General features: G+C 38.4%; 1 protein-coding gene across 9 annotated transcripts in view; it reads right to left on the reverse strand.

Moving 5' to 3' along the window:
- The window catches only part of ZWILCH (zwilch kinetochore protein), a 41,154-nt gene that overhangs the window by 956 nt on the left and 22,330 nt on the right, over nucleotides 1-17,868 (reverse strand). For 6 of the 9 annotated variants that reach the window (XM_061158012.1, XM_061158008.1, XM_061158007.1 and 3 more), the window contains 9 exons: nucleotides 17,680-17,729; nucleotides 17,027-17,132; nucleotides 16,409-16,488; nucleotides 13,858-14,014; nucleotides 13,324-13,352; nucleotides 10,208-10,344; nucleotides 9,209-9,304; nucleotides 4,537-4,658; nucleotides 828-942 (listed from right to left, as the gene is read on the reverse strand). In XM_061158012.1, the coding sequence (XP_061013995.1) occupies nucleotides 854-942; nucleotides 4,537-4,658; nucleotides 9,209-9,304; nucleotides 10,208-10,344; nucleotides 13,324-13,352; nucleotides 13,858-14,014; nucleotides 16,409-16,488; nucleotides 17,027-17,132; nucleotides 17,680-17,729 (866 nt within the window). In that variant the 3' untranslated portion in view covers nucleotides 828-853. The remainder of the gene's footprint in view (nucleotides 1-827; nucleotides 943-4,536; nucleotides 4,659-9,208; nucleotides 9,305-10,207; nucleotides 10,345-13,323; nucleotides 13,353-13,857; nucleotides 14,015-16,408; nucleotides 16,489-17,026; nucleotides 17,133-17,679; nucleotides 17,730-17,868) is intronic. The other 3 variants (XM_061158011.1, XM_061158010.1, XM_061158009.1) reach the window with 1 other exon arrangement.

The following is a 17,868-nucleotide window of genomic DNA, read 5'->3' on the forward strand; positions in this document are numbered from 1 at the left end:
CCTTTAGATAACAACCCTTTCAGGCAATCATGCAAAAGCACTAGATGTGGACTAAGTAAATGAGGATGTATACTTTTCTAAGAGAAATTTTCTTGTGCTAAATGAGTATCCTTTACTCACTGAAATAGCTCAAAGAAATATTATATACTTAATTCACATATCTTCTCTGTAGCTGGATAGTTTTTTAAAAGTCCATTTTATTCTTAACTATGCTAAAATTAATATCCATTTATTGGTATAAAACACAGCTTAAGAAAGAACATTAAGCAAAACTCATTCATTATCTGATTCTATTTAATATTTGTGAAACACAAAAACAGTAAGATCATAGAAAGCGTTATTCCAATCATTCTTTTGGTTAATACTACCTCAAGTTAAACCTTTTAAAAAGATGCTTACATCTGGGGCTTAGTCCTACATTTGGGATGAGTTACAACCATTTTTCACAAAACTTTGCTTTCAATGTCAAATCAACGTGGCTGTTTAGGGTTTTTCTGTTCCATCAATGGCTTTGAAACCAAACTCTCTACTATATATACAGATTTCAGATACAAAGACATTATCACTCAAAAAATTGTTTTTTCATTTTTCTGGTGTTAGGATTAAACTGTCAGTTGACTCTGACAGCTTCTTTCAACTACAGAAGGGAGAAAGGAAATTAAAGACTTGCATAGCTAACACCTGGTAAGCCTTTTATGTGATTACTAATAATTCATATTTCAAATGTATTAAATCAGCATTTATGTCATAGAAAGAAAAAAAGAAAAAACATACGGTACTTAGGACATTATAAAGTATTTTCAGAGAATAAAGAATGAACACACTACCTTACAGAGGGCCCCAGCAGCACACCTCACTTGAAATGCACCTGGCTGCAGGTAACCATGTAAGTAAAGGAGATCCTTTCTTCCAGGCTACCGTTTAATGTTAATTCAGAAAAATCTACAACCAGAGAGACAGAGATCAAAACTGATTACTGCCCAGCTTTTCTCCTAAGTTACTGCTGAATTTTACAATAATCAGGAGGTGGTCTGAATGATGTGTCTTCTACCTGAAGAGAACCTGTTAGACAGATATCAGCAGACAATTTCTTTAAATAGTTAACCTTCTTGACGCACTGAAAACAATGACTAAACAAACCAAGAGGGCTTCCCCTAGTGGCTCAGTGGTAAAGAATCCGCCTGCCAATGCAGGAGACATGGGTTCGGCCCCTGGTCCAGGAAGATGCCACAAGCTGTGGAGTAACTAAGTCTCTGAGATTCAAGTACTGAGCCTGTGCTCTAGAGCCCGGAAGCCACAGCAATGAAAAACCCACATACCACAACCAGAGAAAAGCCCCCTCTCACTGCAATTAGAGGAAAAAAGCTTGAGAAGCAATGAAGACCTAGTACAGCCAAAAATAAATTTAAAAATAAAAATTAATTAAAAAAAAAAACTAAGAGAGAAACTAGATTCCTAAAAATCATATTGTACAGCAGAAACTAACACAACATTGTAAAGCAATTACATTTCAATTAAAAAAATTTTAATTATATATTTTGGGGATTTTCCTGGCGGTCCAGTGGTTAGGACTCGTGCTTCCACTGCAGGCTGCCCAGGTGTGATACTTGGTCAGGGAATAAAATCCCACAAAATGTGTGGTGTAGTCAAAAAAAAAAAAAAAAGAGAGATTTTAAATATGGGAACCTACTGCTTTAATTTTTGTGCCTCTTTTGCTAAACAACTGTCTTTTTCTAATCATAATATATATTTCAGGAAACATTTTCTACTTAGGATTTATAGTCTTAGGGCCAGAAATACATCCATTTTTTTTTCTCCTGAAGACTACTGTATTTCAGAAATAAATGATACAATTAACATTTAGACGAGACCATGTCCACTTCCTTGCGGGTCAACATTTTGGTTTCCATATTCCCACCATTACCAGCAACCATATGCCGAGCACCCACTGGGTGGGCAGCATCTCCTGGACACTGTTTTTCTCCCCCATTAACTCCGAGTCATTATTCTTTCTTCCCGGGGCAGCTAAAAGTACACTTCTCTCTCTTCAGTCTTCCTGCTTTTGATGTCAATTGTTTTACTCAAGAGCATCATACCATTAGGTATCTTGAAAAGCTAGTATTTGACCTAAGTCCTCAGTCCAATGAAACAGAAAGTCTAATTTTGTAAATGCCTATGATCTTTGGCCAAAAATAAATGATTTACTGGGCTTTAATATCTATAACTGAAGCTTTGTGTGAATAATCTATGACTTTTACAAATGAGGTCCTCCTTTAACAGTGGGTCTTCCTTTGGGCCAAAGGTCACTGAATAATTTCTAGACAAACACATCAATAATACATGATGGGTAGAAGAGGTAATAAGGTTCAAGTCAAATGGAGTTTGAATGTGTCTCCAAGCACACAAATATATGATTTCATAAAAATTCCTTATTTTCATAAAAGAAGTCACTGGACCAATACATTAGCAAATAGATTGAACTTTACCGTCCAAAATATCTTGCATTCTTTTTTGGAGCATCAAAGACTCTAGAAGATAGGTTCTGTATACTTCATTTATTCAGCATCATTGGAAAAGGTGTTTAATCTTGTTTAAAAGGTGTTTAATCTTGTATTAATCTCCTAACAGAGGTTTAAAATTTTAAAATGGCATTTTTGGAAAATACATCACATTTATTCATGCACATTTAAAACTTTTAAAATCATAAATAAAGTAAAATCACAAATCACCTTTAAGTAAAAAAAAAAAAACAAAAAACCTGAAACAACAAATGTAGATAAAATGTTTAAAATGATGATCTTTGACCTTTGTGGCACAATGAAATCACCTGGAGAACTTCTGATGTCCAACGATTGATTTACTTGGGTATTAGGGCTTTAAAGGCTCCCCAGATGATTCTAATGATCAAAGCTGGGACCCACCCCTGCCCCCATCATTCCACACCTCAGGGTTAAGTTTAATTGTCTCTTTTCAGAGGTTCTTCTATGCCCCGAATCTATATTTTTGCCACTGTAAACAATACCACAATTAGTAATCTGGTCTCTAGGCCTTTTCACATATGTCTGGTTATTTAGGTGGAATAAATTCCCTTCAATGGAACTGGCGGTCCAAAGAAGGTATTCTTTTTATTTTATTCACCAAAATTTTATTTTGGTGGATACCACCCTCCACAGAAGCCATACAACTTGACACTCCATCCAGTGGTGTGTAAGATTTCCCCAAATCCTGGCCAGCATGGTGACACCAAGCCTGTTGATCTGTGCTAATCTGACAGGTGAAAGTATCTACATAATATAAATTTGCATTTCTCTTATTATATGTGAGGTTGAGCACCTTTTAAGATTAGACTTGAATTTATTTTTTGGTAGTGGTGGTGGTTTTAGTTGCTAAGTCCAGTCTAACTCTTGAGACCCCATGGACTATTAACCTGCCAGGCTCCTCCAGGGGATTTTCCAAGCAATAACACTGGAGTGGGCTGCCACAGTTCATATTACTTGCTCATTTTTCTTCTTACTGATTTGAAAGTTCTTTATATACTGGGGAATGTCACCCCTTTTATGAACAGGAACTGCAGATTTCTTTTGCTAATTTATCATTTGTCTGTTATTTGCAATGTCTGTCTGCATTTTTTGCCAGGCAGAAATTTACTTTTATACAATTCATTTTTAATCTGTTACAGGCTCCAGCTTTTATATCACACTTAGAAAAGAGAGCACAATTTTAACTGATGGTTCTTAGTAAATTTCAGTTTCTTTAGGACTTCTACAGTTCAGCCATGTGAATCAAAATGTTTCTATTCCACTTAAGAGAAGTTTCCATTACATCTGAATCAAAACATATTGGGTGTAGGTGGGGGGAGAGTAAACAATTTCTGGAAATAATTTTGCAACATATCAATCACTACAACAGAACTATTTGTGTTCCCAGCCTCTCAAATACTTCTTGAATTCTGTCGTAAAACTATCAGATTTCATTTTGGAAATCTCTGCAATATTTGAATCAGCCATTTAAGACTTATACAAATAAGACATGACAGCCTCACACAATCTATGTGCACACAGACAACAGTTGTACAGGTACTTATTGAAGGAGGAAGACTCAGTGGGGCAGCTAATTATACCAGGCACAAAAAGACATCCTTTCACGGACACACACCATCTTGGATACAATACTAGAAATCTCAACCCTTATTTCAGATACAGAGAAGGTATTAGGGCAGAAATATCACTGTTTTAAACAGTACACACAAGTGTGAAGTATGAGCTAGCATTTTCATTTTTTTTCCTCAAGGCATTTCCATTTCATAACCTATTTTCACACCTATGTCTCTATTGCTTGGCCTCTTTTAATAAAATTTCCTCTAGGCGGGAAAATGAGAAAAGCACTCTTTCATGATTTTTTTTCCAGAATAAATAGGTTTATATTTAGAGTTCAAGAAAATTATTTAAAACTAGGCACAAGGGCTCTAATAATAATCTCTATCAGTAAACTTAGTTTATTTTCTATTGGAATAATTTACATGAATAGACTACAAACCATCTTTACCAGGTCTGTGAAAATTCAGATGGTCTACAGGTGGGCTGTCACTCAGTTGCCAAATTGTTTTCACCTTCTTTTGACCACTATTTATTTCCACTCTCCATTTCTGTGGCTTCTCACTAAAGAAAGAAAAAAATACCAAAGAAAAAACAATCTAATTCCTTCTTGGTATAGTCGAAGTCCTTATAAACACTGAGGAAGAAGAGGTGGAGAGGTCACAATTTCCACCTTTAAGAAGCACAGTCAAAGGAGGGAGAGAAACAAGAATATAAACGATAACAATTTGGTGCAGCCATTATTGAAAACAGCATGGAGGCTCCTTAAAAATACTAAAAATAGTTACCAGATGATCCAGCAATTCCACTCCTGGGCATATACCCAGAAAAGACAAAAACTCTAATTTGAAAGGATACATGCAGCCCAATGTCCAGAGCCGCACTATTTACAAGAGCCAAGCAACCTAAATATTTGTCCATCAACAGATGATGGATAAAGAACATGTGGTGCACACGCGCACACACACGGACTACTACTCAGCCATAAAAAGAGAATGAAATGCCATCTGCAGCATTATGGATGGACCTAGAGATTATCATATTGAGTGAAGTAAGTCAGACAAAGACAAACATATGATATCACTTAACTGTGGAATCTAAATAATAATACAAGTGAACTTATTTACCAAACAGAAATAAACACACAGACATAGAAACAAACGTATGGTCACCAAAGGAGAAAGGGGTGTGGGAGGGGTAAACTGGGAGGACAGAGTTAACAGATACTATACATAAAAGAAATACAGGCCACTATACATGGAAGAAATACAGGCCACTATACATGAAAGAAATAAACAGCAAGGGTTTACTATATATATAGCACAGGGAACTCTATTCAGTATCATGTAATAACCTATAATGAAAAAGAATCTGAAATGAACACATATGTACAGCTGAATCATTCTGCTAATATACCTGCAACTAATACAATACGGTTTATCAACTATATTCAATAAAAATAAATAATAACAATTCAGTTTTGAAAAATGTTGTAATAGAGAAATATGAGACACAAGAGGGGGCCGTAGACGAGAGCTAATCTGACTTAGATTGGGACTGCAGAGTTGAAGAAGAATCCTCAGAGATGGTGGCCTTTGAGCTGAGCTTATAATGAAATTAGAAGGAGCAGTTAGTTAAACAGAAAAGATTCAGGGTGAAGAACAGACATGGGTGGAGGCACTCTCAGCCAAGGATGTGTGGTACCTGAGGGAATGCCAGAGCACAGGGTCTCTGACTCAGAGAGACAAGACACATGGGAGGTGTGGTGGCACAGAGGCCAGGAAGGCAGAGGACAGGCACAGACCACACTGAGGAGACGCTTACTCCCTGGAAGGAAGGCTATGACCAACCTAGACAGCATATTAAAACGCAGAGACATTACTTTGCCAACAAAGGTCTGTCTAGCCAAGGCTATGGTTCTTCCAGTAGTCATGTATGGATGTGAGAGTTGGACTATAAAGAAAGCTGAGCACCAAAGAATTGATGCCTTTGACCTGTGGTGTTGGAGAAGACTCTTGAGAGTCCCTTGGAGTGCAAGGAGATCCAACCAGTCCATCCTAAAGGAGATCAGTCCTGGGTGTTCGTTGGAAGGACTGATGCTGAAGCTGAAACTCCAATACTTTGGCCACCTGATGCTAAGAACTGACTTATTTGAAAAGACCCTGATGCTGGGAAAGATTGAGGGCAGGAGGGGAAGGGGATGACAGAGGATAAGATGGTTGGATGGCATCACTGACTCGATGGACATGAGTTTGGGTAAATTCCGGGAGTTGGTGATGGACAGGGAGGCCTGGCATGCTGCGGTTCATGGGGTCGCAAAGAGTCAGACATGACTGAGCGACTGAACTGAACTGAAAGGTGAGGAAGCCATTTAAACAGAAGGAAGTCATTATGGGATCTGAATTTCAGGAAGATCACTTTGGTGGTGACACAAAGAAAGAAGTTAATGGAGGCAAACAGAACAGCTAGGAAAAAGGATTTTATTGTACTTAGTCCAGGGATGAAATGAGCAGATGTGAAATATTCAACACATGCAAAGGTGTAGAGAAAGGAACAGATTCAAGAGCTTCCAAGGAGGTCAGGACTTGGGAATCATTTCAAGGAGGGAGAAAGTTACAGCAATGAGTGAAAGATACTTACTAGGTTTATGTTTTCGGCACTGGATGAAGATTAATGATGGCTACTTGAGAGGAAATACAGGAGGAGGAAAAGTGTTGGGAAGGGGAGTGAAGAGTTGGGATTTAGAGTCTGAACTATCTACAGGACATTGAAGTTGAGGATTCATGTCTAACAGATACCTAGAGACATGGGGGTGAAACTCAGGAGAAGTTGGAGACAAACGTTATGACTTATCATTAGCCCAGAGGAACTGAAGATTGGGGTGTGAAGACCATCACCTAGTGAAGACAGAAAGTAAGAAAAGAGGGCAGAGGGTGGAGTTCTGGTGGATACTCACATATGAATAAAGCAAAGGAAGAATTTGAAAAGAGGACCATTCTCAGTCTTGGAGGTGGGCCAGAGAGGTAAAGTTAAAATTAACACAGATGCTGCCGGTAGCTAAGCCCACACACCACAGCTACTGAAGCCTGAGCAACCTAGAGCCTGTGCTCCGCAATGAGAGTGGCCACGGCAATGAGAAGCCTGCGTATCACAACAAAGAGTAGCTCCCGCTCACTGCAACCATAGTAACAAGGACCCAGGGCAACCAAAAATAAAGAAATCTAAAACATTAAGACAGAATGTGATGTCAAGAAAACAAAGGAAGGGGATGGTTCAAGAAAGCAGTAGTGTCAAATGCCACAGAGCATTACAAATGCTTAAGGAAGGAGAAAAAACTGGTGGGCCAGCTAGTTACCTAAGGGGACAAAAACACTCTTCTCCTGGAAAGTATTTTCTGGATTTGCCAATTAGAAGGCTACTGGCAACTTCTGATTAACAATTTCAGGGGAGGGTTGAGGTTTGGCTAAGAGGGAACTATACAGAGGAAGGGTATAGAGAGCAGTTTTAGTATGAAAGAAATTTCAGGTCTACTGTACGCTGAGAGAAGCGTCAGGAAGACCATGATTTGAGGCAACCTCAGTTCCATCCCTCCGAAATCCCCAACACCAAGTCCTTCCCTCGCTCCCACAGCCACGCCTTTGACTTGTCATCAGTTCAGTTCAGTCGTTCAGTTGTGTCCAACTCTTTGTGATCCCATGGATTGCAGGATGCCAGGCTTCCCTGTCCATCACCAACTCCTGGAGTTTACTCAAACTCATGTCCATCAAGTCAGAGATGCCATCCAACCATCTCATCCTCTGTCATCCCCTTCTCCTGCCTTCAATCTTTCTCAGCATTAGGGTCTTTTCCAATGAGTCAGTTCTTCACATCAAGTGGCCAAAGTATTGTAGTTTCAGCTTCAGCATCAGTCCTTCCAATGAACATCCAGGACCGATCTCCTTTAGGATGGACTGATTGGATCTCCTAGCAGTCCAAGGGACTCTCAAGAGTCTTCTCCAACACCACAGTTCAAAAGCATCAATTCTTCGGTGCTCAGCTTTCTTTGTAGTCCAACTCTCACATCCATACATGACTACTGGAAAAACCATAGCTTTGACTAGATGGACCTTTGTTGGCAAGGTAATGCCTCTGCTATTTAATATGCTGTCTAGGTTGGTCATAGCTTTTCTTCCAAGGAGCAAGTGTCTTTTAATTTCATGGCTGTAGTCACCATCTATAGAGATTTTGAAACCCCCACCCCAAAAATCTCTATTTCCATTGTTTCCCCATCTATTTGCCATGAAGTGATGGGAGTGGATGCCATGATCTTAGTTTTCTGAATGTTGAGTTTAAAGCCAACTTTTTCACTCTCCTCTTTCACTTTCATCAAAAGGCTCTCTAGTTCTTCACTTTCTGACATAAGGGTGGTGTCATTTGTATATCTGAGGTTATTAATATTTCTCCCGGCAATCTCAGCCCAGCATTTCTCATGATGTACCCTGCATATAAGTTAAATAAGCAGGGTGACAATATACAGCCTTGACCTACTCCTTTTCCTATTTGGAACCAGTCTGTTGTTCCATGTCCACTTCTAACTGTTGCTTCTTGACCTGCATACAGATTTCTCAAGAGGCAGGTCAGCTTGTCTGGTATTCCCATTTCTTTCAGAATTTCCCACAGTTTGCTGTGATCCACACAGTCAACGGCTTTGAGGTAGTCAATAAAGCAGATGTAGATGTTTTTCTGGAACTCTTGCTTTTTCGATGATCCAATGGATGTTGGCAATTTGATCACTGGTTCCTCTACCTTTTCTAAAGCTTGTCATCACCTGATCACTTTCTTCCCAATCTGTCACTTCCCTTCTGGCTAAAGTTTCTGCCCTATTCTGTGAAGAAATTACAAATTCAGAGACAAATGAACATAGACATAGCAGACCAACAGTCTACAGAGAGCAGATCAAAGGCCCAGAGAAGGGAGAGGGAGGACTCTATCAGACTATGTTCAGAGAATGGGAATCAGATGATTCTGGTTTCAGAGAAGAAGCAGGCCTGGGTCATGAGGTGCCATGGAACAGATACTGAAACTGGAATCATGGCTGGTGAAGTATGATTTAATGGTTACTTTTAATTGCTTACTTTTGATATAAGTCTTTAACAGCAGTTGGTCTGACTGGCAGCTGAAAAATGTGCTGCTCATCAAGAGGATTTTGTTCATAATATTTTATGCAGGATCTAAAGAGAAAAAAAAAATTCACTTTTAAAAAATAAACAGTGGACATACTGCTCATAAATATAAAATACATTTTAGTTGTGCTCAAGTAAAGGTGTAAGTGGGGAGAAAGGTATCAGAAAGACAAAGACAGAAAGGCAAAAAAGAGACAAAGCTACAGCCTCCAATGCTTTCCCGGTATGGGGAATCAAAGAGTTAACTCACCCATACTACTTACCTTTAATGGGAAGAAACACCCCCAAAACAAACAAAAAAACCTAGTAACAATTTCAAACTTTTCCCTTTACAAGGAAGGCAAATTCTAATTCTGGAAAAGGCAATGGTACATTTTCTTTCACAGGGAAAAAGAAACCCAGTTCTTCCACTCAATGGTACGCTTATTTCCAGTTTGAAGCCTCAAAAAATACAAATAAGACATCGAGTATCCATGTGTAAAGATTATTCCAAACTATTTTTAGCCAAACTGACAGACCCTCTAAAATTTCAGCAACACTACTGACATAGGTCTCATAAAATCTGATTCGATTCAGTCACCATATAGATGGTTGGCAATGATTAGCTTGACTCAAATTTATAGGGATATGAAGAAAAGAGAAGGAACTAGTATTTATTAAGTACCTAAGTATCAAGTACTTCATATATATTACACTGTTTTTGTAGACGAAAAACAAGATGCAGTGAAAGGAAACTTCTTAGAAAGGAAGTGCCAGATCCAAGTGTCCAGCTCAATTCCTCCTGAATCCAAAGTCTTTCCTTCTCATGGCGGTGACTTAGAACCTTTCTGTTACTATGAAGACAAGGTGCACAGATTCTATCCTAACTGATAATAAGAAGGGCACTTATTTTGGCTTCAACTATTTCAGAAGAGAGTACATTTTTATGAAGTAAACAACAGAAATACTTACTGTGTTAAAGAAAAGAGGAGTTCATGTTGAGGTTTAATGAAAAGCATGCAACTGACTACTATTTCAAGAATATGGTGGAGTTTTTGAACACGATGAACCTGTTCCTGTGTATCTACTGATGGAGAAATGAAATATTCCTGGAATAAAAAAAAAATGGACATGAGATATAAAGAGTTAAAGAACAAGCGGCATCTCTAGAAAGAATTAACTATGCCTACTACACCTGAGTGGGGATGTTTGATTAACAGGTGCAGGCTTGGGGTTAGGGAGAAGAGGCCACTAGGTAGCCTTTCTTCTCTCAATACTATTCCTTAAACTAAACTCTTAAGTTAGTCTTTACTGAGAATGTTCTAAGCAAACCATTATGCATATTCTCTGATAAAGGGAAATCACAGAACTGCTTCACTGAGGAGGTCCAAGTAGGTAGCTAGTACCACCCACCAAACTCTCCAGAGGGAAAGAACAGCAAACCCACAAGATAATTCTTAACTTCAGTAAGCTTGCCAGGTTGATGGGCATATTCACTTCTAAAAATAGATAGTAAACCTGAAGTACCAAGAAATAAAGCAAGTGCATTGGTAAGCTTCTATTAACATATATTACTGGTAAATTGGTATGACCTTTTGGAAAAGAAAGCTGGCAAGGTTATGTCAAGCTTCATAAAACACTCAGACCTATTTCTGAGAATCAATCCTAAGGAAATGATCCCTGGTAAGTGGAATTCTACAATTCTAAGATTCTCACTCCCTGGAATATACATCTTATATAATCCCTTCTCCTCAAGTGAGGCCAAGATATGTAAATATGGCAGGCTGTTACTCCCATGATTAGGTTACAGATTGATTTTTGAATTAATCAAAAGGGAGATGATGATCTGGTCATTACTTGTGAGCTGATCAGTGAGCTCTAAGCATCAGAGATGCTCTCCTGCTGGCTTTGCAGAAACAAATTGTCGCATCGTGGAGAGGGCCACATGGAAGAACACCCAAGTCACCTTGAGGACATGGAGATGGTCCTGGGCCAACAGCTAGCAAGAAAATGGGAACCTTCATCAAAGGTCACAAGTCAATGAATTCTGTCAACAATGCAAGGGAATTTGAAAGTGGATCTTTCCCTAATCAAGTCTCCAGATGATACCTTGATTTCAGCCTTGTGAAACCTGAGCAGAGGACCCAGCTAAAATGCTGACCCAGGTTATTCCAAAATGTGAAAACAACACAAGTAGGAAAACAGTCATGGTCCCAGGAAGGGAGGACCCAAAACAGTCCCACTCACCACTGGCTACAAATTACGACATTCCTTGCAGCTGCCACCCACATTTCCAGTGTTCCCCTGACCACACTGCAAGTGGACCACACAGGTCTTTTTTTTTTTTTTCTTTAAACAAAGAACAGATCCAGACTGTCCTTCCCATTTGATCCTCTCTGCTCATGCTACAACCCAGGCCAGTCTACCTCTGCCTGTCCCCAAGACCCCGCACAGAGGTGATAAAGCCTGAAGTTCCTGAATACTTGGAGGCAGTACAGCTTCAGGTCTCTAATCATAAGGAATTGAATTCTGCTATTAATAATAACTCATATGAGCAGGAAATGGATCTTCCCCTATAGGCAGGCTCCAGACAGGAACGCAGCCTGCCAACACCCTGATTTTAGCCTAGTGAGACCCAGACTGGACTTCTGAACTATAGAACTATAAAGTAATGCATTTGTGTGTGTTGCTTTAAGACACTAAGTGTGTGGGGATAATTTGTTATGGCAGCAATAGAAAACTAATATTGCTGCAAACCACTGGCATCAGAATCATCTGGAGATGGAGATGGTTTGTTTAAAAATATATATATATTCCAGGGAGTTCCCTGGTGGCCTAGTGGTTAGGATTCTGGGCTTTCACTGCCATGGCCAGGGTTCAATTCCTGGTCAAGGAAATGAGCCACAAGCCATGTGGTACAGCACCCCCCCCCCCCACCCCCGCAAAAAAAAAACCCCACATATTCCAGAGCCCTCGACCTACTGAGTCAGGGGTCTAGGAATCAGCATTTTATCAAGTCTTCTAGGAGATTCTCAAAGTCTAAGAACTATTGTGTCAAAAGTCTGAACTCAAAACATATTTGAAAAAATAGGCCATATTAAATGACGTTAGGGGAATTCATAAAAATAAGGGTACTCACATTTCAGTGATGAGATTAAGGGTATAAAAATATATTTTTATTTTCAAAAAGTTATTACTTTTCTAAGCTTAAAAAAATGTATAAAAAAGTTTCCACTAAAAATGTATATCTTTAATAAAATGTTTAAACTTGGAATATCAAAATTAACCTCAATAGAATCCAGTTGAGTGTTACATTACATAATAGATGAAGCTGGAGTTATCCTATCTTGTATTTTCATGAGACCAGATGTCATTTGAAGATCTATTTTCTAAAAGAATCTTCCAACAAATGTCAAAGATCATGAGGGATGCTCTTTGATCTCCTTAACTTTCTAATTCAAGATACCAGGGAAATACAAAAGCTCATAATCATGACCCTGAAACCCAGAAATATTTTTTGAATCAGTATGCTAAAAAGCATAGCAAATTCTTTGGAAAGTAATCCTTTATGTGTAAAAGAAATGGGTCAAGATACTTCTCTGGTGGTCCAGTGGCTAAGACTCCACACTTCCAATGCAGGAGGCCTGGGTTCGATCCCTGCTCAGTGAACTAGATCCCACGTACTGCAATTAAGACCAGGCCCAACCAAATAAATACATCAACAAAAATAAAGAAAGAAATAAAGAAATGGGTCAAAGGAACATAAAGCAAATATTCCTTTGTAGGGCTTATCAAACATAGAAAGGCATTCTCTAACCATTTTAGATAAATGAAGAATTGTGGAAGTACACTGGCTTAAGCAGGATACAACCTTATGTCAGTATCACACGTTTACAGAGAACGAGAAGTGACATTAGATGGGCTACTCTTTTGTTTGTTTTACTAGACAAACAAACTAGACATGTAATTAACTTCCTGTCTTAATTTATCTGTTTCCTAGGACATAAGCTGGCACAGAACAGGCACTTAGTAACTGTACGGCAGAATGACCAAATAAAAGAAAAATCAACTTGAAAATAAAAACTCACCAAATGATTCAAAGATGCAAGTTCCTGACCTATCAAGAAAAAAACGAAGAGATGCCAATAAGCTTTAGGTTTTATCTACTACAAATCAAACAAGCTAAGAAAAACATTTCATAGTTCATAAGAAATGCTCAAGGTAAACAGTTTCTCACAAAATGCCAAATTTTCTTGTACATCACACCATAAATATAAATTAATACTTATTCTAAAAATGATCACAGTTTGCCCCTAATAAAAACAAGGTGATGAGTATTAAAACAGTATGTCATTTTAAAAAAGGGTTTTATTTACTACCTTAACACTAAAGAATCTCAAAACATTTGAAATAAAGACAAAATCTGTAGTTATCTTTAATCTAATATCTTATCAAGCCAAAAAATAAGGCTCAGAAAATGAAAGTGCCTGTCTCATAGTGAACCAGAGACAAAGCCAGGACTACAAATAATTAGGGACAAGTACAAAGATAAACTCTGAGCATACCTATGGCTGACAACTATGATGTTGCTTTTAATTTTTTGAGTTGGGAAAGGGACTTACCTATGAAAAAACAGATATAATCTTTCTTCAGTTTATCCAAGCCAATTTCCAAAAGCATCTGAACCGGAACAGTCCCACTGAGAGAAACTGTGTCCATGGTTCCATGGTAAGACTGATGAATGAGCTTACTCAGTAAACTGCAACTCCCACTATGAAGCTAGAAATTGGGAAAGTTTATAAAGACACAATTAAAAATATAAAAAGTTCAGTAAGTGAAAGAGAAGCAAACTGCATTAACTAAAAACTAAAAAATTATAAACTTACATATTTCATCTCCTGACTTTATAAATTATTTGAATGAAAGCCTCTACGTTACAAACCCATCAGTTTCTAAAATGCCATTTCAAAAACCTCCTTATTGTCTATAATAGCCAACAGACTAACTCAATCATTTGGAGAATAAAAAGAGCTGTGAACTTACTAGATCTAACATGTGTTCCAAATGTTAAACAATTAAATTTAAACATACCTAAAATACTTGACATTTGACATTTTTCTTATTTACTGTCCTTCTGTTAACTCTAATTTCCAACACAATCCTTTGCATCTTTCTTTTTTAATACTACTTTCACTTTGCACTTGTTGCACATGGTAGGATATACTTGTAAATATCTCACACAGAAACTCTTGAGAAAAATTCAATGGGCAAGACTAAAATAAAATGCACAGAATGATCAAATAGAGAGAGGGTTTGCAAGCTTCTGCTCTAGAGTGTATCTCTGTTCACACCTAGGAAAGTTTCTATCTTGTTATGAACTGGCAGTTGCATTATTTAAAATAATTCCTGCTAAACGAAGAATCATTTTGTTTCTAGCTTTTAACTTAGATTTTTTCTTCATTATAAAACTATAAATCTATTATGGAAAAACCCATAAAATACAGAAATGTATAATGCAGTTGGAGAAACTCATTTGTAACCACACCACCAGAAGGGACTGGCATATTTTAGTGTATTTGCTCACAGGTTTTTCTCTCCAAAATTTCTATCTTTTATACAATAGTCTGTAATGTCTTTTTACTGAACATTGTTTAAGCGTTTCTCCACACACCACTGTAAGCATTTCTGCACATCATCTGTAGCAACTATTAACATGTTCCATTACGTGGCTGTTTCATGATTTACTTCAGTTCAGTTCAGTTCAGTCACTCAGTCGTGTCCGATTCTTTGCGACCCCATGAATTGCAGCACGCCAGGCCTCTCTGTCCATCACCAACTCCCGGAGTCTACCCACAAACCCACGTCCATCGAGTCGGTGATGCCATCCAGCCATCTCATCCACTGTCGGCCCATTCTCCTCCTGCCCCCAATCCTTCCCAGCATTAGGGTCTTTTCCAATGAGAACTCTTCGCATGAGGTGGCCAAATTATTGGAGTTTCAGCTTCAGCATCAGTCCTTCCAATGAACACCCAGGACTGATCTCCTTCAGGATGGACTGGTTGGATCTCCTTGCAGTCCAAGGGACTCTCAAGAATCTTCTCCAACACCACAGTTCAAAAGCATCAATTCTTTGGTGCTCAGCTTTCTTCACCGTCCAACTCTCACATTCATACATGACCACTGGAAAAACCATAGCCTTGACTAGACAGACCTTTGTTGGCAAAGTAATGTCTTTGCTTTTAAATATGCTATCCAGGTTGGTCATAACTTTCCTTCCAAGGAGTAAGCGTCTTTTAATTTTATGGCTGCAATCACCAACTGCAGTGATTTTGAAGCCCCCAAAAATAAAGTCTGACACTGTTTCCCCATCTATCTGCCATGAAGTGATGGGACCAGATGCCATGATCTTAGTTTTCTGAATGTTGAGCTTTAAGTCAACTTTTTCACTCTCCTCTTTCACTTTCATCAAGAGGCTCTTATAGTTCCTCTTTACTTTCTGCCATAAGGGTGGTGTCGTCTGCATGATTTACTTAGGCATCCATTAATAGTCAGGTCATTTACAATTTTTGCTACTGTAAAGGAGGCTGTAATGACCATCCTGATACAATCTTTTTTTAAAAAGGTTTCTTTCTTTTGGCCATGGTGAGTCTTCATTGGTGCACACGGGCTCTCTCTAGCTGCTCTTCATCGTGGTGCCACTGCGGTGGCTTCTCTTGTTGCACAGTACAGGCTCTGGGCTCGTGGGCTTCAGCAGTTGCAGCTCACAGGCTTAGTTGGCTCCACTGCGTGTGGGATCTTCCGAGACCAGGAAAGCCCCCAATACATAAATTCTTGACACATAGTTCTGCATATGGCCTTAGGATGGATTCATTTTGAGGATCTCAGTACATTATCATAATTGCTTTAGAGTGTTCCAATCTGTACTCTCATCCTATACGAGAAGGACTGTTCACAGCAACAGTAATGACAAAAGAGGTAGCTTACAAATGCTGTGCACTTAACTACGAACTAGGTCCTAAGTGCTTCACATGAATTAAGGACCCTGGCCAAGTTTATACAGGTAGAAAGTTGCAAAACTAGAATTCAAACTCAGGCAGTCTGCTCCAGAGCTTGTGCCCTTCATCAGTCTGCTCTGCTGAGAAAAGGAGCGCACATACACACTACTAAACCTACCCATGGCTGTATAGCACCGTGCTGTAGACTCTGGATGACCAACGTGAAACACTTCACCAAGTCTTGATAAGAAATCACACCTTGGAAAGCAAGTCAGTCTAACATTATTCTCATGGTTATTTCTGCAGATCAAACATGTCATTCGTTTTAAGGATACACAAATGAAGAGGGAAGACAAGTATCTGAACTTTATGGATGGTGAAAAGGGAGAGAAATAAATGCCCCCCACCCCCACCCCCCACCTCCAAAGGGAGCATTTTTAAAGAAAGAAATTAAACTCATTGCCATAAAATAATATATTCAGTCAAACATTATGGAATATCTTTTCCTTTTCCCAATAATTATAATTTCACTAAGATATGTTTTAGTTAATACAAATACAGCATAGAACCCACCTAAATCTTCAGGCAGGAGAAAAGAACAGATTCTATGAATTGCCTGGTCTTATTACAATTCTCAAGCAAAATATGCCAATGCGTTATTAGAACTGAGTTTGATAAAACAGAAACCAGATGTTCATACAAGGCTAGCAATACACATTTTTATTTTCAAAAGACTTAAAAGTAAACCTAAAAGTAACAGGAAGAATTTTATTTCGCAACGCTGATGGACACCTACTACTGCTCATTTTGCACCACAGCTGTTCAGCAAAATCGAGATCACCCCGCACTGTAAGAAGACACTCCACAGACCCATCAACTGCAGCAGCGTCATTCTTCACTACCTGGAAAAGTAAGTGCCAAAAAATATACTCAGTTTATTTTTTAAAAAGCACAATAGTTTAAGACCAGTAAACTTTCAAATGCTACTCTGAGAAAAGGTGGTATCATGAACACATACAAAAAGAGGCATGAATGCATCTTCTACAACTTCATCCACTAATAAGGAGATATAAGTAAATAGACAGTGAAAAACAGATCCCCTAAAATTGCTTTCAAACTCTGATGCCTAAAAGCAAGCATTTGAATTTCCTGCCCTGGAAAAATATTTAATTACCTTGGTCTCCATTTTCCTACTTGTCAAATGACAATAGGTTTAGCACAATTTAATAATACCACCTACGATATAGTAATCTAGTCCTCTTTAAATATATCCATCAGTCTTTAAGGAAAGTAATCACTAGTGCTGACATCAAAGACCAACACAAAACTACCCTCAAAATGCTACCGTGGCTGTAGCAGACCCATCTGAGATTGTATGATGTGAAAGACAACAGTACAACCCAATTTAACAAGCTCTTTCAGTGTACTTTACTGATAACAATCACTTACCTCGGTGTCTTTTTTTGTAGAATCACCAAATTCATTCAGCTTATTTAACTCTAGAGAGTAGCAAAATCTTATTAAACTCTGGATTTTATTCTCCTTCTTTCCAAATTATTTCCATTCTAATCCTGTTTTCAAATGGCAAATGAGGAGAGCAGAACAATAACCAGGTATTTTGGCAATTATTTAACTCTC

The sequence above is a fragment of the Dama dama genome, chromosome 12 (genome assembly GCF_033118175.1).
Source record: "Dama dama isolate Ldn47 chromosome 12, ASM3311817v1, whole genome shotgun sequence".
Lineage (NCBI taxonomy): Eukaryota > Metazoa > Chordata > Mammalia > Artiodactyla > Cervidae > Dama > Dama dama.